Here is a 23,090-nt window from a genome sequence, read left to right as displayed (position 1 = left end):
TTTTCACTCCATGCTGAAGTGGGTTTTAGCCCACGAAAGCTTATGCCCAAATACATTTGTTAGTCTCTAAGGTGCCACAAGGATTTCTCGTTGTTTTTGTATTTTTTCAGTAATGCTATCCCTGTCTTTAGGTTAGCAAAACGAGGCCTAACAATTTCAGAGCTAAAGCATGCCCTGTATGATAGGAGAGTGCTTTCATCTTTTCCCAGCATCTAATACAAACATTTAAACATTATTTTGTAAGATCTTCAATTCAAGGTAATGTTTGAACATTTAGATCGTGGCAGAGTGGGTCACAGAACCGGGAGAATGATTAACTTAATTTGACTATCTTGTTTGTTTGATGCTGTCTAAGTCGAGTGTGAGTCAATAAAACTGACACAGCATTAACACAGCTTTCAGCGCAGAGCCAGCCTGTCCCAAAATGGGGATTAGCAAAGCCGTCTTTCTGTTATTTTTATTTCTATACACAGGTAAGGTTTCTTTATATTGCATTTTAATCAAAGTGAGATTCTGGCCCAACTTTCCAAATTTGGGGCTTGGAATTGGGTACCTAAATCCATATCTAGGCACCTAATTCAAAGGGCCTGATTTGCAGAGGTGCTGAGCAACCACAGCTCCTAGAGAGGAAAATGGGAGCTGTGGTTGTGCAGCAACTCTGCAAATCAGGCCACTTCTATTTACTTGCCAAACTTTAGGCACCCCAGTCTGAAAACATTGACCTATATATTTAAAAGTGCAAATTAGTAACGTTGCTAGCCTTTAAAGATCTATGTGAAAGCCACACAGCCCAGGGTCACTTATCTTCTTTCAAATCTCTATTTGTTGCTCCTTTATGAAGGCTCTCTGACGAAGCGTGGTACCTACAGAAAGGGGACCTTGCAGTCCTGACTAACTGCTGCTGCTAGTATTTGGGAACAACAATATTTCTATCCAGAGCCTAGTTCAGATTCTGAATTCCTTCAAAGCTCCAGAATCTCCTGATCTAAATTTTGGTGTAGTCCCCTCTATTCTTAAAGTAATTGTTATGTATTATACACTATATTGTATATCATTATATATAATAGTATATTTGTCTCATTTCCTGCTGTATATGTTCTTCTGATTCAATGTAATGCACCTAGGGTGACCAGATGTCCCAATTTTACAGGGACAATCCCGACATTCGGGGCTTTGTCTTAAATAGGTGCCTATTACCCTCCACCCCTGTCCCGATTTTTCACACTTGCCATCTGGTCACCCTAAATGCACCACTAGGATACTCACTAATTTTTGTGATTGTGTCATACCAGGCAGCCCTTAGAACAAATAACAACACAGTTTTAGTTGTTTGCAACTTTGTCATACAGTACCACATTCAATAAGTGGTCGGTTAAACAAAGGATTTGGCTACACTAAATGGTGTAAATCGTGAAACTTCTGACATAGGCCCAGTGGTAGCAGAGATCTCACATATTTATTCTGCTCTTTGCTAAAGTGCCAGGAAAAATGATGAACCATCCTTCAATGTTTTGTGTTGAACAAATGACTTTAATGAATTATGCAACAGATTTACCAGTGGCCAGATTTTCAGAGGTAATGAGCTGCCACAAATCCGATGGAAGTCAATGGGAGCTGAAGGTGCTCAGCACCTTTGAAAACTAGGCCAATACAGGCCTAATATAAAAGCTGTTTAAGTCCATGGAAAGACTCCATGTGGGCTTTAGATGAGGCCCGAGGTCTGTTTATTACATCAGTTACTATCAAATATCCCAAAGCTGTCTGATTTTGATTTATTTATTGCAGTATTACAGATTGTTATTTTTTGTTTGTTTTTAAATCCAAAGTGTTTTCAAAAAAGCAGAAAGAAAAGAAAATATCCCTTGTAGCACAGAGATTTTAGTCTCCTCTGTGGCCAGCTTCTTGTAAGAGGCTTTCCTGTTACTGATTTGTATGGGGCAATAAAGCATTTCAATAGATTGGAATTTAATCTTCAGTAGTCTAGATGCTATAAGATTAGTTCTTCAAAAGATAAAAACAAGAGGATTTATAAAATGCTAGACAATACGTTAGGTCTTTTAAAATATATATCTGTTTTACGAAGATCAGCGAATGCGATGGAGATTTTGAATAAGTACTCTGTGTGCTGTACAAATGAAACTTGACTCAGATATCAAAGCCTGACGGCATTTCTTCCCGCAGACATTGTATATATCTACATGAACTGCTGCAATAGCACTTTTAAAAGTGAGGTTAACAATCAAGGCAATAGTTCATATGATTATATAACAACTTTATCTTCATAGAGATCATATGGAAAGATAACAGAAGAAAACGGATGTGTTGTGTGTGTGATTGTGTGGGAGTGAGGGGTATAAAAGAAACAGCTGTTATAGTTACTTGTAAAAGGTATGAATAGATTCTAGCTAATGGAAGTTAGGATTTAGAAATATTGCAGAGGGGCCCTTCTATCACAAAATATAGTAAATAAAGCATATCCAAGTGAATTTAAATTCTAGTTTCTGAGTTGTCCTTACTGATATGAATACTCCTAACTGAAAGCAAAGGGATTATTTATGTGAGTGAGGACTATTGATATGATTAGGGGTTTACAGGATTTTGTCCTCTGTTGGCAATGTAGTCAAGAAACATACCCAGTATTTGCCTTGCCAATCTGTTCATGGGCCTTTCTCAAACTGCTGTAAATGTCAATCTTTGTTCCCTTTTCTGACTAAGAAAGTAACATCTTTTTAATGGTAGAGAATTCCACAGACTTAGAAAAAACTGCAGTCGGCACATGTCACAAGCTCAGGGCTGGGTGAATAAAAGTATCAACATTATTCACATAAATTTTCATTGTTTTCTCAAAGTACTACTCTCTGTACTGACACCATGAGGGAAAAGAAAAGAAAAAAATCATATGTCTTTAAAAATTAATTTAATCTAATTTTAGACCATCAACACTAAATGCCTTAATCACAACCATATGGGTATTGCATGGGGTTGCTATGGGGCAGCGGTAAGGTTGTTTGGATACCCTAGCAATATATTTTCATATCTTAACATGTTTGGACTTCTTTAAGTTTAACCTTTACCCTGAATTTTCAGGATTAGTAATGAATGTATCTGAGATGAGTACAACATCCCTTTATTTTATCCTAAATTACTGATGTGTTCTCTCAATCTTACTTCTTAGTAATGCCATTTTTGTCTGGGAATACAGTAAAGAGTAGAATCAGCTAGATATGTGTGTAGTAAATCTAAGTAACTGTGTGACCTTAATATTGTAACTCCTGTCTGTTTTCCTAACCCTGTCTGTCCTCCCTGTTCTTATTTGTAACCATCCCTTGCATCATGTCTACCATTAGATTATATGCTCCTAGGGACGGGGATGACAGGGCAAAATCTGCCTTCAGCAACACCAGCGTAAATCCAGAGCAACTTTAATGACTTCTGTTGGGTCTCAATTTATATTGATAAGACTGAGAGAAGAATTTGCCTCTTTGTCTATTTTATTTCTCTGAAAGGCACCTAGCATACTGTAGATGCGAAATGATGATTAAGAATAATGTCGTATTGCAGGGTGATTATTGTAGAACTTGAATGAACAAAATCACTCCATTTTCAAGTTGTGCTGGCTAATGCCAGCAGAGGCCCACTATGGTCACAGGAATGTCTCTTTTCAGAATTAGGGCTATGTGACTATTCTGCTTGAATTGTGTTTATCAAGGAGGTGTAGTCAGTCAAGTGGCTATTAGTTTTGTGTCAAGTTTACCCTCACCATTAAGCAATAAATCCCATTTAGAAAAGGGAAGATTCCTTTTTGGCTTTGGAATGGGTTATTGTTACTTTCAGCCCCCTGTAACTTGGCTTGTGTCAGGGATCACTAGGCTTTCCCTATTGACTGTGCTCACTGCGTTAGGCCGATCACTTTCCCTCTCTTGGGATGGACTGCACTACTTCCCCCCAAACAGTCTCAGACCACAGGGATTTTCAATGCAACCAAGTTCATTAGAGTCAGACAGAGAAAAATAATAATACAATAATATAAATGGTATCAAAGCAGTCTTAGCCAGACCTGTAAAAGCTCATTTAAACAGATACAGACCCGTAGGTAAGGAAAGAGAAATCAGATAATAAAGTACTCACATGTGTAGCACAATGCCTCGTGTGGCATCCTGTGAAGATCTGTCAAAGTGACCACTGCTCTTACAGACAAGCTGTGGTTCAGCCTATCAGAGTCAAAAGATGCTTATCTTGTTATGTACAACACTCATATTATAGTCCCTTTGAAGTGAGTAGTTATTAGATTGCCTTAACATTCCCCATAGAGTCCCTTGTTTGAGAAATTACTATTTGTACAGGTGTCCTCTCCTTGGGATGTTCCTTTTTCATACAACAGCCATTGTATGTTTCCAGTTCTATTCAGTATTTTTGGATTGTCCTCTCCTAAGTAGCTTGGGGTCATCTGCATCCTGTCCCTTCACAGGTTCATTTCTAAAACTTCTTTGAATGCATGGAAGTATCACCCAGTCATATATGTCTTTTCTTAGCTTAGGCCTTGTTTACATACAACTTGCACTGATTTAACTAAAAGAGTGTTTTGAAATGGATTTAGTTGAAGCTAAATCAAAACAAGCCACTCTTAAATCCAAATAAGACTGTCTACACACAAACTCACACCAGTTTAACTAATTGTTTAAACCAGTACCAGTTTTTGTGTAGACAAATCCTTACTCCCAACTCAGAATGCCATTGATGCAAGATTGATCCAACGTGTGACTTCCTCAAATATAGAACACCCTGCTGTCAACTGATTACCCAGAGAGATAAAAATGTACACCCATTCAATGTCATTGCCATTTACATGCAGTGCTGGCTGGCCATTCATTTCCGTTTTATAGGAAGCATGCATATGTCAGGGGGGTTGAAGAATGAACCTGGCATCACCGCATAGTGGTGGTGATCTGGGCTGTATCGCCCAGTGGCGAGGGTGAGCGGCCATATTGCCCAGTGGCGAGGGTCAGTGGCCATAGGGCCCAGTAGCAATAGGCAATGGCTGGGGGCAGGGGAACCCAGACCCTCCCTGCTCCACTGGGTTGCAAGCCAGGATCTTGTGAATAATAGCTCAGATATATGAGCTATGGGTGGCTGCCCTTACTCTTGTTCCCTGTTCCACTTCCTACCTTGGCTTCAGTTCCTCTGTCTGTGCCATTAGTATGTTTCTGGATTCCCCCAGGATTCCTTCTGATCATACTCCAGAGGGTGTTCCTCTATCAGCCATGGCCTGTTGTTCCCAGCCTCCCTGGGGTTACGGGCCTGCGGTCACTTGGCAGTGGGGCCTGGTCTTGGCTGTGTGGAGCCCTGGTAGCTTCTCTGCAGAAGCTTGCAGTGCACAACTGCTCCCCTGCTCTGTCTGCCCAGACTCAGCTGAGCCCAGTCTCCAATGTGAGCATGCCCAGCAGGTGCAATTGAGCAGGGCCTTCTGGGCCCAGAGCTGTTCTTTAACCCTTAGTTCAGCAGTGTGGGGCTCATGCACCCCATCACACACCCTCCTCCTCAGGTTTGGGCCTAGCAGTGGGCCTTCCTCCTGCTCTCCTCCTCCATCCTGAGGAAAAAAAATCAATTTTGCATGTGCCCTTCCCAGGCAGTTGAGCATGTGGAAGTCATAAGGCTGCAAGAAGCTGTACCATCTCAATCCGGACATCGGTGTCCTTCATAGAATTTAGCGAGCAGAAGGGGGCGTGATCTGTGAAGAGTAAGAAGGAGTTTCCTAGTAGATAATCGTATAGGTCCTCTATGGCCCATTTCACAGCCAGGGCCTCTTTTTCAATCTCCTCCTGTGGGAATAGTTTCATACTCAGGTACAATATTGGATGTTTCTCACCTCCTATTTCTTGGGACACCATGGCCGCAAGACCCACTTCTGACATGTCCGTCTGAAGGATCAAAGGCTCTGAAAAATTAAGGTGGAAGAGAACTGGCCCCTGAGCTAGCCGGTTCTTCAGAGTTCTGAAGGCCCTATCACACATCTTTGTCCATTGCGCCTTCCTGGGGTGGGTGCTTTTTACTAGGTTGGTAAGACGGGGGTGGGGGTGGGGAAAGCGGGGCAACTATTGTGGCAAAGCCAGGCATGAGTCACCTACAATAGCCTAGTAAATGTTGCACCTGCTCCTTGGTTGATGTGTTCATACCATGGGTTAGTGCCTGCACCTTATCCACCAGGGGGTGTTGCTGGCCCCACCCTATGGGATACCCAAAGTACGTCACTTCTCTCTGCCCAAGGTGGCACTTAGCCAGATTTGCAGTAAGCCTTCCCAAGGGCTTGACCAACCATGATGATGTATTGTAGGTGGTCTTCCTGACTGTAGCTATAGATGACTATATCATCAATAAGGCGTCCATGGGTCATGGTGTTGCAGCACCTTATTTGTCAGTCACTGAAAGGTGGCAGATGCTCTGTGTAGGCCAAAAGGCATAGTCACAAATTGATAGAGGCTAAAGGGAGTAGGAAAGGCCACCTTCTCCTGGGACATCTCTGCCATAGGGATTTGCCAGTATCCTATAGTCAAATCTAGCATGGATATATACTCGGAGCTCCCCAGTTTCTCTAGTAGCTCATCCACCTGGGCATTGGATACACATCAAATAGCACTATCGTGTTGATCTTTCTAAATTCTATGCAGAATCTCATTGAGCTGTTGGGTTTTGGCACCAGCACAATAAGGCTTCTTCACTCACTGTGGGACTTCTTGATGACCCCCAGTGTCAGCATAGCCTGGAGTTCTTTGTGGACCACCTCCCACCTTTTCTTTGGCGGGGGATGATGAGTCTCCTGTACTTGCTACATCCTCCCTGGGATGGCTGAGAACACCATGGGGAAGGCCTGAGTCAGTTGCAGTGTTTGGTCTTGGTGCCTTGGGTTGAGCTCTGGCCCCATTGGCACAGGAGCTGGGTTTGTGGATGTCATGGCTTGAGGCCCCAGTTTTGGTTCTGGGGAATAAAGGGCTATCAGAAGACCATCTTGAGTCTTCCAGGCCTTCAGTAAGTTGATGTGATAAATTTGCGTCTCCCTCTATCTCCAAGGCTGACGGATCTCATAGTCAACTGGCCCTACCCTTTTTACCACTTCAAATGGCCCCTGCCACAGGGCCAATAGTTTTGAGTCGGGCATTGGGAGTAACAACAAGCCCTGTCACCTGGTTTGAATGTTCGCAACTGTTTCTCCTTGTTGTTGGTCCGTTCCTGGGCCTTCAAGAGACCTTCAAGAGGTTTTCCTTAGTAAAGTCTCTTAGCATTTTCAGCTATTCTTGAAAATTGGAACATATATGGCACTGAGCCCACCACCACCCCAGTCTCCTATTCCTTCCAGGCCTCGTGGAGAAGGTCCAAAATCCCCCTGGGCTGTCTACACACAGAAGCTTGAAGGGTAAGAATCCTGTGGTGGTTTGGAGGACCTCCCATATGACAAATAGCAATGATGGTAGCAGTTGGGCCCAGTGTCAAGGATCCATGTTGACCAATTTCCGCAACATGGCCTACAGGGTCCCATTGAACTGCTCCACCAGCCCATCTCTCTGCAGATGGTAGATGGAAGTTTTCAGGGCTTTGATCCTCCACAGTTTACACAATTCCTATGTCTGTTTGGACATGAAGTTGGATCCTCGGTCCATCAGTATTTCCTTTGGTATTCTGACCCTGGTGAAGAGCTTCATGAGTTCATTCACTACGGTGGGCATATTTGTTGTGTGTAGTGGGATGGCTTCAGGGTACTGTGTGGCATAGTTTACTATCACCAATAAATAACAGTACCCAGATGTGATATTCTCAAGGGGCCCCCACTAAATCCTTTCCTACCCATTCAAAGGGTATGCCCACCACTGGGAGCAGAATTGGGCCCTTTGGGCCCTACCAGCTGGCATTCAGGGCACAAGACAAAAATCTAGCACCTTTTTTGTGGATTCCCAGCCAGAAGAATCTAAGGGACCATTCTCTCCTGCGTCTTTTTTCACTCCAAGTACCTGGCATATGGCACTGAGCGGGTTCGGTGTAGAAGCCTCCAGTGGAACTTCTTGACTCCCAGCAGCCATCGCCCTGTTTCCTGGGTTTGGGGGTCTCATCACTCAGTAAAGCCACTAGGTCCAAAGTTCAAAGTGGGGCCAGTGCTTTACTCATTGGGTTTTGCCCACCTCCCCATCGGAGACAGCTATCTGTTACCATGCCCAGCTCAGAGTCTGGTCTTCCCATTGTTCTTGCACAAAGTCCTCATCTTCTGGTAGCCAATTGTGGCTTATTTCCTCAGGTGTCCCAGTGCTAGTAGGCTGCTGGGTTGGCATTGCTGGCTGGAGGGACATTCTCCGGGGTCTTCCATTGTGTCTTGGCCCATAAACCCCCTCATTTTCAGGCCTGGGTTGATTTCTGAGGTGGGGAAGTCCCTGCTCCACTGCTTGAGGAGTCCCTCAAACCACTTCCCATCCTGCCCTAATGTTATTGGGTAGGCCAGGGTGTCTGCTAGGCTGACCTGGCAAGTCCCAGTGTAACCTCCTACCATCAGCTGCATTCTTGTTGCAGGGACTCATGTCCCTATGAATGGACTGGAGGTAGGGCAGAGCAGCTGATGTATCAGGGAACTCTACTAAGCTTGTCCGTACAATGGTTTGGCTATACCCAGAGTCTATCAGATGCATCATTTCAGCTCTGTTGACCCATACTGGCAGCAACACCTTGCCAGGCCCTGCCTACAAACTCTGGTGCCTGCCATCCATGCCTGTCCATAGATGCAGTCCATGAAGGGGCACTCCCACCTAAAATGCCTTTGCTGTCCACACTCGAAGCAACTCCTTTTTGGGTTACATTCAGCTGGCTTGTTCCTGGGGCCACGGGACCTCCTGGTGGGCATACCCCGCTTTTGGTAACCATTCTGCCTCAGTGCCTGGGTCCTGCTCTCCAAGTGGGGGTGACACAAAGGTAGGTCGCCAGTTCAGCCACCCTTGGCCTCCCCTCCTAGCAGGCTCCTCATTAGGGGTCAGTGTCCTGGTTCCGGGGGCTCCCATCCTAGGTGTCATTGAGGCTGGACTATTGGCTGCCAGGTCTTTCTCCATCAAGGTTACAGCCTCTGCCAGCATTGACAATTGATGGTGTTTCACCCACTCCTTCCTGCTGGCTGGGAGAACCTGTACTGCTGCAACAGGATAGCCTCTGCCACCTGTACTCTGGTCTGCTTCTTGGGGTTCAACCAGAGCCAACACTGTTCCTTCAGGTGTTGGGCCACCACCTGTGTCAGGCTTCTGGCAAGTATCTCTCATTTCAGAATTGCTGGTGGAACATCTCAGGATTGATGTCCAGGTAGTTGACAATAACTGCCTCTACCTTGTTGTAGTCTAATGCTTCTATGTAGTCCAAGCCCCAATAGGCAGCTTCTGCAGGTCCTATCAAATATGGGGCTATCATGGTGGCCCAGTGTTCTTGGGGCCAACAGGCTGTGGTGGCCACCCATTTGAAGGTGACCAGGAAGGCTTCTGGGTCATCTCATGGTCCCATTTTCGTAAGTCTGATGGGCAGCCCAGTGGGGAGGATGTCCCCTGAGGGTCCAGGCCTCCAAGTGTTAGATGCCCCTTCAGGCTGCAAAAGTGATGCCATCTGCTGAATTAGGTGTTCTTGTTGCACCTGATGCTGAATTATCAGTTCCTGGAGTAGCTGGTGCTGCTTCTGGGCCACTTGTAGTAGTAGTAGTTGACCTTGCTGTTGCTGGGCCACCTGCCGTTGCTTGCTCTCTACCATTCATTCCACTAAAATTTTCTGTATCCATGGCCACTTTTGGGTCAGGTTCACCATTACACCTCCTGTCTTTTTAACAGGACTTGGCCAGTACCCACATTCTCCAACATGTGTAGGAGGAGTTGAAGTCCGAACTTTGCAGCACCACCCAGTGGCGAGTGTTGGTGGCCATGTCTCCCAGTGGTGATGGTCTGGCTGTAGAACCTGTGAATAATAGCTCAGATATGTGGCTTAAGGGTGGGCACCCTTATGTCTGTTCCTTGGGCCATTTCCTATCCTGGTTTTGGTTCTTCCGTCAGTGTCACTGGTTTGTTTCTGGATTCCCTCTGGAGTGCTCTCTGATTGTGCTCCAGAGAGTCTTCCTCTATCACCTGTGACCTGTCATTCCTGACCTCTGTGGGGTGAAGACACTGTGGTTACTTGGCAGTGAAACCTGGCCTTGGTCATGTGGAGCCCTAGTAGCTTCTCTGCAGTAGCTTGCAGCACACAACTGCTTTGCTTTGTCCACCCAGCTTGAGGTGACCTTCTCCCTTTTGAGCCTAGCCTCCAATGTGAACATGCCATGCTGGCGTAGCTAGGTGGGGCTTTCTGGACCGAGAGCTGTTCTTTAATCAGTAGTTCACCAGTGTGGGGCTTATGCAAGCCATCACAGCGTAACTTTGGTTATATCACGATTGATCTTAAGTTCCAGAGATAGCTTTTCCCCAGCTCTTTCAGTATTAGCCATAGTTGGACAGTAGTCTCTCTAAGTAAGACAATACAGCCATATATTCAAGATGCTCTAAAGATGAATCTTTAAATTTCACACCTCATACTTTGGCCTCAGTCAGCTAGATTTTTCCAAACATTAAATAATGTATGTGAGAGAACATATACCTGGCATAGTCCTGAGACCCAGTCTGTAATACAACCGGTGGCGTTCACATAGATAAATGCACTGAGATTCAGTTCCTCCACTTGGCACACTAAGTCTGCAAGCATTCCATATTGGCACCGCATTATCCACAGTGTCAATGCACAGAGGCAAAAGAAGCTACAAAGTCTATGAACATGATGTTGACTTCCTTTTGTCACTTGAGTCATTTTTCAATCACATTCCACAGAGCTTATATAACATGGGCGGTAGATCGACCTGTGCAGAAACCACACTGGTTGTCTCTCATTTTTGGATTGAAACAGTATTTCAGCTGGTGCAGTAGTCTGATCATCAACACCTTCCTTGGGACTGACAGCAGCATTATCCCTCTATAATTTGAGCAAGCTGATCGCTCTCCTTTTTTGAAAAAAGGGATGATGCAGTCCCTTTCCCAATCTTCTGGAATATGACCAGTTTCTCAAACTTTTAAGATGACTCTCTGAAGCCAATGAACTAAATCTGGGCCTCGTTTTCAGTTCTAATGAGATATTGTCAAAACCAGAAAGAACAGGAGTACTTGTGGCACCTTAGAGACTAACCAATTTATTTGAGCATAAGCTTAGCTTAGCTTATGCTCAAATAAATTGGTTAGTCTCTAAGGTGCCACAAGTACTCCTTTTCTTTTTGCGAATACAGACTACCATGGCTGTTACTCTGCAACCTGTCAAAACCAGGTGCTTTATCATTTCATGACCATTTGTCCACTAGCATCACTTCTTCTAATGTCACTGGCCTGTTGTCTGCCAGGTTCATTGCTGGAATAAGTTGTAGTTTACATCTTGGTGGTGATCTGTTCATCAATTCACAAAATTGCTTATGCCAACACTTAAGTAATACGTCAATATCCTGGCAGCATTCTCCATTTTTGTCCTTAACTGGCAGAAGCCACGAGAATGGCCTGCCAATTAGATCTGAACAGCGAGTGACATCTGCTTACTGAGCAAATGCAAGAAACTAAATCTTGTCCCCAGAGGGCTCACCATCTATAACTCTCTGATTATCTACAATGCCACAGAAGTTGATCCAATAAAAGATATTACCTCACCCACCTTGTCTCTCTAAATCAGGGGTGGCCAACTTGAGCCTGAGAAGGAGCCAGAATTTACCAATGTCCATTGCCAAAGAGCCACAGTAATGTCAGCAGCCCCTCATCAGCTCCCCACAGTCCCCACGCCCAGCGCCCCCCACCCACCAGCAGCCCCGCCAATCAGCACCTCCCACTCCCTCCCCGCACCTCCCAATCAGCTGTTTCGTGGCATGCAGGAGGCTCGGGGGAGGAGCGAGGGCACTGCAGGCTCTTGGGAGGAGGCGGGAAGGGGTGGAGTGGGGGCAGGGCCTGTGGCAGAGCCAGGCGTTGAGCAGCGAGCGCCCCCCCGGCACACTGGAAAGTTGGCGCCTGTAGCTCCAGCCCCGGAATCGGTGCCGATACAAGGAGCCGCGTATTCACCTCTGAAGAGCCTCATGTGGCTCCGGAGCCACAGATTGGCCACCCTGCTCTAAATGTTGTCATAACAGAAGTGTCATTAGCCCTTGTGAAGATTATCATTTTTTAAATCTTTAAAGAAAAAAGCCCCAAAAGACATTTGCTCAGTTTTACCAGCACAACCTCACATATCCCAAACAAGTGAGCCACACTGACCCCTCTCCGAACCTCAATGAAACAGTCAGTTATGTATTCTAGATCAGCCCTGCAACATTTATAAGTGACACATATATAACCAGAACAGATTAGTTTCCTTCCAGATATTTGACGGGCCTGTTAATTAATTTCTTTGTGCCATTTCTGCATTTATAACAAATTGGACTTTAGGTTAAAATAATGCACAGCCTGTTGTATTTTGAAATCAGTTATTTTGTTTGTATTTTGCTATCTTCATCAAGGAATTTGTCATATTCTCTTGTCTGTTACTAGTTACCAGTTCAGCCAAAATTATCTTATAAACACCTTCCAAATGTATTTGTGCACAATTTAAATCAGTTAAAAAAAAAAGAGAAGGAGCAGCAGCTCTGTAGGTGCAAAGATATTAGCAAATGTTGTTTTCTATTCATGACACTGATGAGTAAGAATGGAGCTGCTTCCTGTATGATCACAGAAAGCAATGAATATCTGAGGTGGGACTGTTTTGGAAAACAGATAGAACTTGAGATTAGAGATGAGCAAAACCATAGCTGGCCTGTAAACTGCCATTGCCCCATAATCATACAACAGGACACTAGGGATGTGAATCCCACAGCACGTTCTCCAGCTATCTATTCAAGGTATTTACATGGCGCCTGTCACCAGAGTGTCTGAGTACCTCACAATCTTTCAGTATTTACCCTCAAAACACCCCTATGGGGTAGGGCAGTGCTATTAGCCCCATTTTACAGATGGGGAATGGAAGCCCAGAAAGGTGAGTGATGTGCCGAAGGCTACACAGGAAGACTGTAACAGAGTAGGGACTTGAACCCAGGTCTCCCAAATGCTAGACTAGTACACTAACTACTAGACCCTAGCTACCTTGCTAGGGATTATGGGTGGTAGGGACAGTAGCTGGCAGTAGGACTAGGAGTATTTCCTCCCATATCTGATACTCTGGATCTGACTTTGTCTGCACTTACACTGGTGTAAATTGGAAGTAACTCGCTGAAGTCAATGGAATTAAACCAGTGTAAAACTTGTGTATGACAACAGTCAATGAGAGGGTTGGCCGAGGCAGGTGCTTTGTTCCCTGCATACCCAGATTGTGAGGATTGAGGAGAAGTGTCCGTTACCTGTGGCACGTCCGTGAAAACTCCAGGAGAAGGTACATTTGGCTCCAGAGAAAAGGGCAGGCCACTAGAGCTCCACAAAGACGTATCAGTAAGGTGGGGGTAGATATGGGATTCCGAAAGGTTGGGGATTTTCTTGGATGCTTGGATTCTTATACTACTTAGCCACCCCCTCTGGCACCTATAGAACAATACCCTTGATGTGTGACTTAACTACAACGGAGATAAATTTACTTTGATAGCTGCAACAAAAAAGCATTTGGTATAATATAACTATGAACAGTATGTATGTATGTAATGGTGTGAACTCTGAAAACCCCCTTAAATTCATTGGAGTTACACTGACATAAAAACTGGAGTAATGTAGCAGTGAATCAGGCCCAATATGTGTTGATTCAAATCAACTTCTATGAGAGTGAAGTACATCCCTGTGCAGAAGGTCAGCACAAGGTGTAAATGGATTTGAGTGATGTGTAGGCCTTGGGGTCACTCTCTGTTTAGGGGTGAGTTTCACACTTCAATAATTCTCAGTATCAAACATTTATCAAGAATATCCTCATTTGAAAAGGAAATGATAAAACCGCATGATTAGCGCTCTCTGTAATCCTGCTGCTAAAAACAGCAGAGAAACAATTGTCTAACTGATGAATAGTCATTTAGAATTTTTATAGATGTCAGAGGAAAGTTAATTAGGTAGCAAATTCCTTTACAAGGGTGAATGTGGTTGAACATCTCAGAATTAATTGGTTCACACAGATGTAAAACATATTAGCATATTCATCCAACACATTTAACATGTAGGTCTGGCTTTCAGAAATTGCCAAATTAATTTATTTACCAATTCACAATTTTGTGTTAATTCACTGCAATCAAAGACACAACCGGACAACTTGACTATTAAATCTGATCCGGTCTTGAGATATTATAACAACAATAAACATGGTCATTGTAAGTGACTGCAGTGATAGCCTGATGACTGATGTTCTCTTGTTTCCACTCAAAACATCTGGAGACTGACAACAAAGAAGACGTGACAGATAAAACTGAACTGACTACAAATTCAATGAGATTGTGTCACCAATGGAGAGTCATTTTTTCACATGACTCCCATCCTTCCAAGATCTCCAAAATACTGTTACCAAAATCATCTCCCTTGTTTCTGATTCACTCCGTGTCACTTCCTCACCCCTTTGGGTCTCTGTGTCTGCTTCCCATTCCCTAAGCATCAAATGACTTGCTCTCATCGTCAAAGCACTTCGTCTCTGTCCCTGTGTCCAGTAATGCCAACCTTTACCATACCAGGAGAATGGAGCTTATTCAGGGTGTGTTACCATTAACTCAAATGCACACAAAATTAAATGGCAGCGTCACTTGCCAATGTATGACAGGAAATGGGATTTAAAAGCACAAATTATATGAACTGCAGAATTCTCACCTTTTAATCCCTGCTCCTTTTTTTTGGTTTTCTTTTAGCACAAGGAGATATACTAGACAACTATGTAAAAACGGAGGGTGCTTGGATAGTTGCTCAAACAAAACAGATTTACAGAACAAACCGTAAAGAAGAATGTGCTGAGAAATGTGAAGCTGAAACAAAATTCACATGCAGGTAATTTCTGTTGTGTCCCACAGCTATATCCCATTGTGGCTGACTGAGTATTCTGCTTTATACGTTAAGGAAGCTTTCTAAAGGTGTTCCTCAGGAGTAAGTTTATTCTGAGGTTTGGAAGGAAAGAAAAAAATGCCCAGAAAGTCAATACATGGGAGATGTGGGTGAAAAGAGAAGATATGGAAGGAGACACCAAGAAGATGGTGTTTTTAATTTCAGCATACGTATTGGAAAAAAATTGTGACAAACAATCTAACACACCAATATCCAGGTACCTTCAGACCCTTTGCCATACATAGGCCTATAAGAAACGAGCTGCTCAGAAAACAGGACATCAGCAACAGCACTTGTTGGGTTTTTCACATTCTTATTCTGCATCTTGAGCCAGAGGGTCCCCTGCACTAATGTGTGTGGACTAGATCTTCCCTTGCCTCCCTGGGAGGGAGGAAATGGCACCACCTCCACCCCTTGCTTCCCTGTAGAGGTCCTATGAATAAGGGTCTCTGTGGGATTTTGGGGCATTGGAGGTGATGGAGTAGGGAACAGGCCAACCTGCAGCACTGTCCCCTGCTCAGTCGCCATATATCTGACTGGATATTCTACTGACAGTTATCGTTCCTTGCAGCAACATTGACTGCGGAGCCAAGCATACTGCCTGAGGGATGGGGGCCAGTGGAGCAGTGCAAAGGGAGAAGCCTGCACTGTAAAGGGAGGGTCCCTTCACACCAGGTCCTGTCCATCCATGGGGTTGGGAGGCCTTCCTCGCTAAACTCCAGGGGTCCCCAACCCTTTCTCTTCCAAATGATGCTTCTTTGAAAACTCCAGAGGTGAATCTTATGGAATTTTCTGACCTTCTGATTCCCCTCCCTCCATTCGAGCCACAGGTGATCTGGTGCTGAGTTTTTAAAGTGGTGTATAACTTGGCAATCAATTTAAAATCTGCTGTAAGTTTTAAAAATGGCAAAGATCCACCGAGAAACAACTTTCATTTTAAAGGGGCTACCAAACAGGATCACAGAAGTCACTGCCAGCTACTATTTTCATGCAAATGAATCATCACCCATCCTCTGTGAACCACCCCTCTTTTCCTCCCTTCAGCTTAAGCTACGCAGAGGATGCAGAACTTCAGCAACACTCCTGGAGTTCTCACCCAGGAAAGGCAAGATTGGACCAAGTTCCTTAAAGAAATGTTAAAAACACACATGTATCTTTTGTAGAGGGGTAACTGTTCCCTGCTGGGACCTCTGCATATACAATATCATCCCTCAGCCTCCTGATTGCTAGTGTGGAAGTCAGGGCTGCAGCCATGAGCCCTGCCCGTGGGACCTGATCCTGCATCACTGAAGTTTATGGGGATTTTGCTGCTGAAGCAGGATTGAGCCCCTGTGCCTTTGAGCCCTTGCTCAAGCCTGGTTTTTAGACCAATGGGACTTCTTTGTATAAGTACTTTTAAATCAACAATGTATGCTGATTAGCATGGGGGCCGGGGGAGACCAGGAGAAGAAGGTTGCATGAGAGGGAGCATGTGATACCTTTATATAAATTACTACAGGAATGGATTCAACATTGCAGCTTAATGTAATGTTTCTGCCATGTTTTGGCCCATAATTGTTGAACACTGTTTTGTTTGTGGTGTTGTTTTAGTAAAGGCAGTCTGTCATGGTGTATCAGGCTTTGCTAGACCAGGGAAAAGCTGAGTGTAGGTCAGACTTCGTTAACATGAGCTAGCTAGGACTCCTTTAACGTAACCACTTTTCCTAGTGTGAAAGCAGGCTGACACCTGTCATTCAGTTTGTGCAGGTTGAGTTGTAGCCTAAGCAGTTATAACCTACTCCAGACAAAGGGTAACATTTTCAAAATGTGCTGGAGAGACTTAGGAGCCTAAGTCCGATTTAGGCATTTCAGGTGCTTTTGAAAATTTTACCAAAAGCCTAAAATGTCTCTAAACTGCCGTGACTGATAAAATCTAAAATGGATAATGAAAAATTTTCACTAAGACAATAATTTAAACAACATTAATGACCGTTTCTTACACTGCTTTCCCCTCTCAATTTCAACAGGGCCTTTCTATTCACCAGTAAAGATCAACAGTGTACTACATTGCCTGAGAACACCAAAACATCAGAGTTGGTTAGAAGAACAGATGTAGTGCTCTTTGAGAAGAGAAGTATGTATATATTTTGATATTACTTCTTTAATATATGCTCACCTGACAGAAATATATCCTTGACCACTTTTCTGAGGTTGCTAGTTTACTGTCATTTATGGTGGTGATGATTTCTGTGAGATGGGTGCAGGGAAATGGACTGAAAACACTAAAGTAATTCCATATAGGCCATTGAACAGTCCTCAAATGGTAATACACCCAGCTTGGGCTGGATTCAAACCATCCTCCTTGAAGGGAAAGGATGTAGATGCATTTCTAACCCTCCATCTAGTCCCAAGCATTTTATGTTTTTGGGATCACACACATTGAACATGTTTCAACCAAAAAAATAAAAAAAAAGGGATACATTTCTCCACCCATAAGTGTTTGCAGCACTCTGCTTAATGGGTCTGGTGGAACCTATTATCATGTGAGTTTTCAACCCTACTTGGTTTCCTATTTCTACGCTTTATTTTCAGTTCCTTAATTTTCTGTTTATGTGGTTTAAATATGTCCCAGAAAACCAGGGAGGAGTCAACGGAAGAAGCATTTGATCTCATATTCTATCCAGTGGCGAATTAACCATTGGACCAGTGGGGCCTGTGCCCAGGGGCCCTGGCCAGTTGGGGCCCCCCAGAAAAATGGGCACCACAACTCACTCTGCCTGTCCAGCACTCATGCTGGGGAGGGGGTTGGGGCGTAGGGGCTTGCCCCACTCTACCTGCCGGCCCGGGGCTCTGCCAGGGAGTGGGGTTGGGGAACGGGGGCTTGCCCTACTCTGCCCGCCTGCCTGGCGTGCCTGCCGGGGAGCGAGGCAAACTGCTGCACCCCGACTCTGCTCCCAGCAGGAGTGCTGGGCGGGCAGGATGCGCCACAACCCTGCTCCTTAGCAGGAGCGTGGGGAGGAGCGGGCGACTGCAGGTGGAAGGGAAGGGAGGGTCCCCCACTTGCTCTGGCTCAGGGCCCTACAAAACAGTAATCTGCCTCTGATTCTGTCTGTCTATAAACAATGAATCTCTCAATAAGAAAATATCGAATATCCATGTTTTTTATAAGCTCCCTTTTAAAATCTCTGTTCAAGGCTTATAGTATGCTCAGATGAGTGGTTGGGTTTAAGACTGTTTTTGGATTCCTTAATTCTCCCCTTGAAGTAAAATTATAGTCAAGCCTTGAAAAGACCATAGGCAGTGAGAAAAATAAATTTCCATTTTTAAATGAGACCACTTCTACCAGTTCCAAGGGAAGAAAAATTACATAGTAACATCAACTGACTGAAATGAGAGTTCTTGGAGAAAAGAAAGGTCTCATTTGCTAATCATTCAAACACCTAGGGTAACTGGCTAGCATACCTTGTAGTGTTTATAGTGACCTGTGTTAAATGATGCTGTAATCACCAGTAATACTTTTTCACATTTTTTGATGAGTTTGAAAAATATGCCGAAATACTAAGCTTCAGACAGCCTTGAAGCAGGTCTCATTTACTGCATAATGGTTCTATAAGAAAAACACAATGGACCACATTCTAAACTGGTATAAATTAGCATATTTCCACTGATTTCATTGACTTCAGCTCTGAAGCTGGCCCAGAACCCCCAAAACTGGAATTTAAACATCAATGAGCTTCATCAAACTTCATCCTAGCTCTCACATTCACATCCTGGAACACCTACAGGATAACATAGTGTAATGTGTCGGACACCAAGAAAGAGGCTAATTTGTAGAAGCCAGTAGCTTCAATAGTTGCTAGATAAAAGTCGTATCTCTAGTTTATGATCAACCAAGGAGATTTTGTTTTGATGATGTAATACCTGTAACTTGATATCTTCCTTCAGAGTTGAGGCAATTAAAATTTCTCTGGCTTTGGAATTAGCTGTCCTGCTTTTGCAGTTGAACTCAGTTGAATTACTATAATCTCTTAAAAAATTAGAAAAATAACAAGCTTTATTAACTCATCATCTGTCTCTTAAATGTTACCGGTTAAAATTCTTAGTTGGTGTGAATGGCCCAAATGCCACCAGAGTTATTTGCACTAACAGAACATTGGCCCTATGACTCCAACCCAAACCCAGTAGCTAGAGCTTCCAGCTGTATAGTGTATATACAGCTCTCTGCCACTTTCTTTTTTCACATATTCCTCATAGAAAATTGACTTAATAAGTCATTGGTATTAAAAGCCATACTCAAAAGTTTGAAGCCACATCACTTCCATTAAAATAGGCTTAAGAATAGTGGACTTTGTAAATGTCTTTACTTAACATTTCAATAGTGGGAGTTTCCTTTGAGTAAGGATTGAATAAAAACTGAACAAGGCCTTAAAAGTTGGCCCTGTATAGTTTTTGTTATAAATCTGAAAAATCAATGGACACATTAGCAAGTGATGAAGTAAGATTAAATTAACTCTTCACTTATAAGTAATTAAATATTCCCATTGACACAATATAAATACTCCAATGAGAGGGCCAGATTCTTATTTTGGTGTACATGGCTGTAAATTCAGAGAAAGGCCAATGAATCACTGAGCAGAATCTGTCCCATAACACCACAACATTGTAACTCTTGTGTCATTAACACATGATGCATTGATGACAACACAATGACATGTCAACCCTGAAAATGTGTTTGGGACACTGTCAAAATCAGAACTATCCAGCAAATATAAGGATGGGTGATGATCCTACCATATGCAGACTGAGATTTTCAAAGAATTCTAAAGGAGTTTGGTGCCCAAATCCCATTTAAACTCAATGGGATTTGGACATCCAACTCCCTTAGGATCCTTTGAAAATCTCAGCCGTGGATCTTGGGGGTTTCCTGTTAAACAAGCTGACTATATAAGCCAATCAATAAATATGGTAGAATTGCGAACCCCAAGCATTCGAAAACCATGAGTCAAGCTAGAAAAATCACAAGATTGGCTTAAAAACCATGAGATATTTAAAAAAGAAAACGTGGGGGGCTTTTTATTTTCCTTCTGTCTTTTAAGCCATTGGAGTACACTCAGGTCACATTTTCAAGCGCCTATCTGCAGCCATGAAGGCTACAAATTTGCTATTTTTTTTTCTATTTGAAAGCTGAAATTCTCATCTAATCACTTCCAGAAGCTGGGGCTTTCAATAAAATCCTAATATAATAAGATTAGTGCTAAAATCAAGGGAGTTGTCAACTCTTGATTTAGTCATTCCTTTATTTTAATTTGTACTAACTACACAAAAAGATCCAGTCTAGTTTCCAATAAGCTTCTTTCTGTACAGTGGCCTCCGACATAAGGCACAAAGGAACTCTGACTGTTATGCATGAAGCTGCGAAACTCCCTGTGAAAAGTTTAGGACAGTGCAATACATCTGGTTCAGTGAGATTAGAGGTTTTACTGGAGCCTACTGAATATTTAGCTGTGTTCCTCTGTAATTCACCTTATTATTGTCAGAGTTTTAAAGCATCTTGTATCAATCCTAAAGATAAAACCATGTTATCTGAATATGTTGTTACAGAACAGGAAATAGGAATGAAGGATTTGCCTCATTGGCTCAGATCAATGATTCGTGCAGTCTATTGTGCTGCCTCTGGCAGTCACTAATAGCCTAATGTGTCAAAGGAAAGTGAACGCTTCCCATTAGGCATCTAAATGATTATGCAGTGCTGTAGATGGAACCCAAATGAACAGCTCTTCCCTTTTGTCCACAAGAGGTCATCTTACACTCTCAAAAATGAGACTTGATTACCCTTCTCTATCTTATCTTTCACAGCCACAGATGCTGTTTGATAGGGAAAAATGTGCAGATTTTTTCCCAGAACTTCCCCATTAAACATGTTATTAAACACAGAAGCCAATTTAGTTTGTGCTATGGAAAGAGGGATGGAAATTAAAGGCCGTATTTGGACGTACCAATTTGTAAATTGTTAACCCAAATGAACATGGGCTTGAGTTTAGGGTTCAAAGTTGGTTATTTGTTAGCAGATGGGAAAAAAACCTAAAGGTTATATAAACTGTCAGAAGTTTATTCAAACAAAAAGAATTTGTGTCAGCACTTGACTGCTTCAGTGTTCATTACTTCAGATTTTTGAACGTGAACACATTGCAAAACGACTTAGGGTATACAAAATTCTGTGGTAGACTAGCTATTTATCCATAAGTATAGTCTGGCCAGATTAGAAATAGGCCTGAATCAGAAACCCAGATCCAAATACCTCTCAATTTTAGGAAAATCTGGACTCCCATCCATAAACAAGCAGTAAACCTAATTCTCCTCTTACTGTACCTAGGTAAATCAATTTTATGTCAATTGAGTTACTCCAGATTTACACTGATGTATATAAAAGGATAATTATGCTCCTACGGTAGTTGTGGTGCAGGTTATGTTAAGAAATTTTGAAGCAAAACTGAGAAACAACAAAAATTCTCCATAGCCAGTGTTCAAAAACACTGAAACCAACCTGATGAAACCCAGCCCTTCTCAGCTAGAGAAAAGGGAGACACTGAGCATTGACACTTTATTACCAGGAGCAGGGGAGACACTGAGCATTGGCATGGGGAATGGGGGAATGGGGAGGAAAAATAAAGGATGCCAGAAGTCCCCTGAAAAAAAAATCACCACCTAGGCCTATTCCAGATCCTCTAAAAACAAATACCAAGTAAAACCTGTCCGAAATGACCAAACAAGGGACTGTCGAAAATTGGTTGCTTAATGGAGATCACGTAATAAAAGTGGAGCAGGATTGTATTAGAATGCTTGGTGACACTTGTGGTAAGTCGGTTTAAACAAGTGCGTGCCAGTAATGATTATCTCCTGTACAGATTTCATTGTGGTAAACTGTGCGAGAATGGTTCATACAGGAACCAAGACGACACTCACCATTATTAGCTCATAAAATGAAGAATTTGAAAGCCTCAAGGTTGCACTAATTTGCAGCTCGGGACCAACCTGGCACCAGGAAATAAAGACTGCAGCATGACAAATGTTGTTTTTTACTGGTGACCACCGGATAGGGATGGAGTTTAAGTGCATGCTGTATGTCACTGCAAATGGGCACGGTTGGGAAGAGTCAATCAGAGATGCTGCTGCTCAACCTCTGCAATTTCAGATGTCCAACCCATAGGCAGCCCTAGTTCCATCAGCAGTAGCCTGGTCAGCACTGAGCCCTACAGCTGTCAACTGCTCTGTAGTCTTAGTCATAGGTTCCTTGATTTGGGCACGGTTTTTCCAGACCTCAAAGGCCAGTCTTGGATGGCTGCGAGGGGACTGGACAAATCACTGACAACTGAGGCTTTCAGTGCTACTGGTCATTTTACATCTTCAGGACTATCTTCATAAGGAAATGATATAGCTAGGGTGACATCCTGGCCCCACTGAAGTCACTGTCAAAACTCCCAGTTACTTCAATAAAGCCAAGCCTTCACACAATTAGGCCAGTCCCACAAAGGCCAGCACTGCCCAAAATTCAAAGTTTAGCTCTATCAGACTCATCCAGCTTCATCTTGTGCAGTGGTGACTCATGGTTTCAGCATAATTCCATAAATGAGTCAAGTTTCATTCATGAGCAGGGGGATCTCAGTGAAATACGTGGTCTATGTTTACTGTTTGTAACAAAACCCAAACTTGAGTAGGTCTGAGTTACAAAATTCTACCTTTTGAATCTCCAAAGTTCAGGCATGTTTAGATCTGTGATTCTTTCTAGGGCCCACTCTGCCTGAAATCAGGTGAGTTTCATCTGCTTTTAGGTTTTGTTGAAAATATTTTGCCCAGCTTTACTTGTAATAGAGCAACACAAACACAGAGGCAATAAAAAAAACTATGTTTTATTCCACTCCCAAGAAGGGAGCATTATAGCTGTTGTAATCTGAACTCACCCTTCAGAAACAACCATAATTTGTTATATCTGTTTCCCTAAACATTTTTGGTCTTTACGTAAACATT

General features: G+C 43.2%; 1 protein-coding gene across 1 annotated transcript in view; it reads left to right on the top strand.

Annotated features, from left to right (window-relative positions):
- Positions 1 to 364: 364 nt before the first annotated feature.
- The window catches only part of LOC311517385 (plasminogen-like), a 71,522-nt gene continuing 48,796 nt past the window's right edge, over positions 365 to 23,090 (top strand). Inside the window, exons 1-3 of the mRNA XM_084622172.1 lie at positions 365 to 473; positions 14,897 to 15,032; positions 17,093 to 17,199. Of these exons, the coding sequence (XP_084478298.1) occupies positions 425 to 473; positions 14,897 to 15,032; positions 17,093 to 17,199 (292 nt within the window). The 5' untranslated portion in view covers positions 365 to 424. The remainder of the gene's footprint in view (positions 474 to 14,896; positions 15,033 to 17,092; positions 17,200 to 23,090) is intronic.

Source organism: Lepidochelys olivacea (assembly GCF_965140295.1).
Source record: "Lepidochelys olivacea isolate rLepOli2 genome assembly, chromosome: 3".
Classification (NCBI taxonomy): domain Eukaryota; kingdom Metazoa; phylum Chordata; order Testudines; family Cheloniidae; genus Lepidochelys; species Lepidochelys olivacea.
This window is presented reverse-complemented; position numbering and strand designations above follow the sequence as displayed.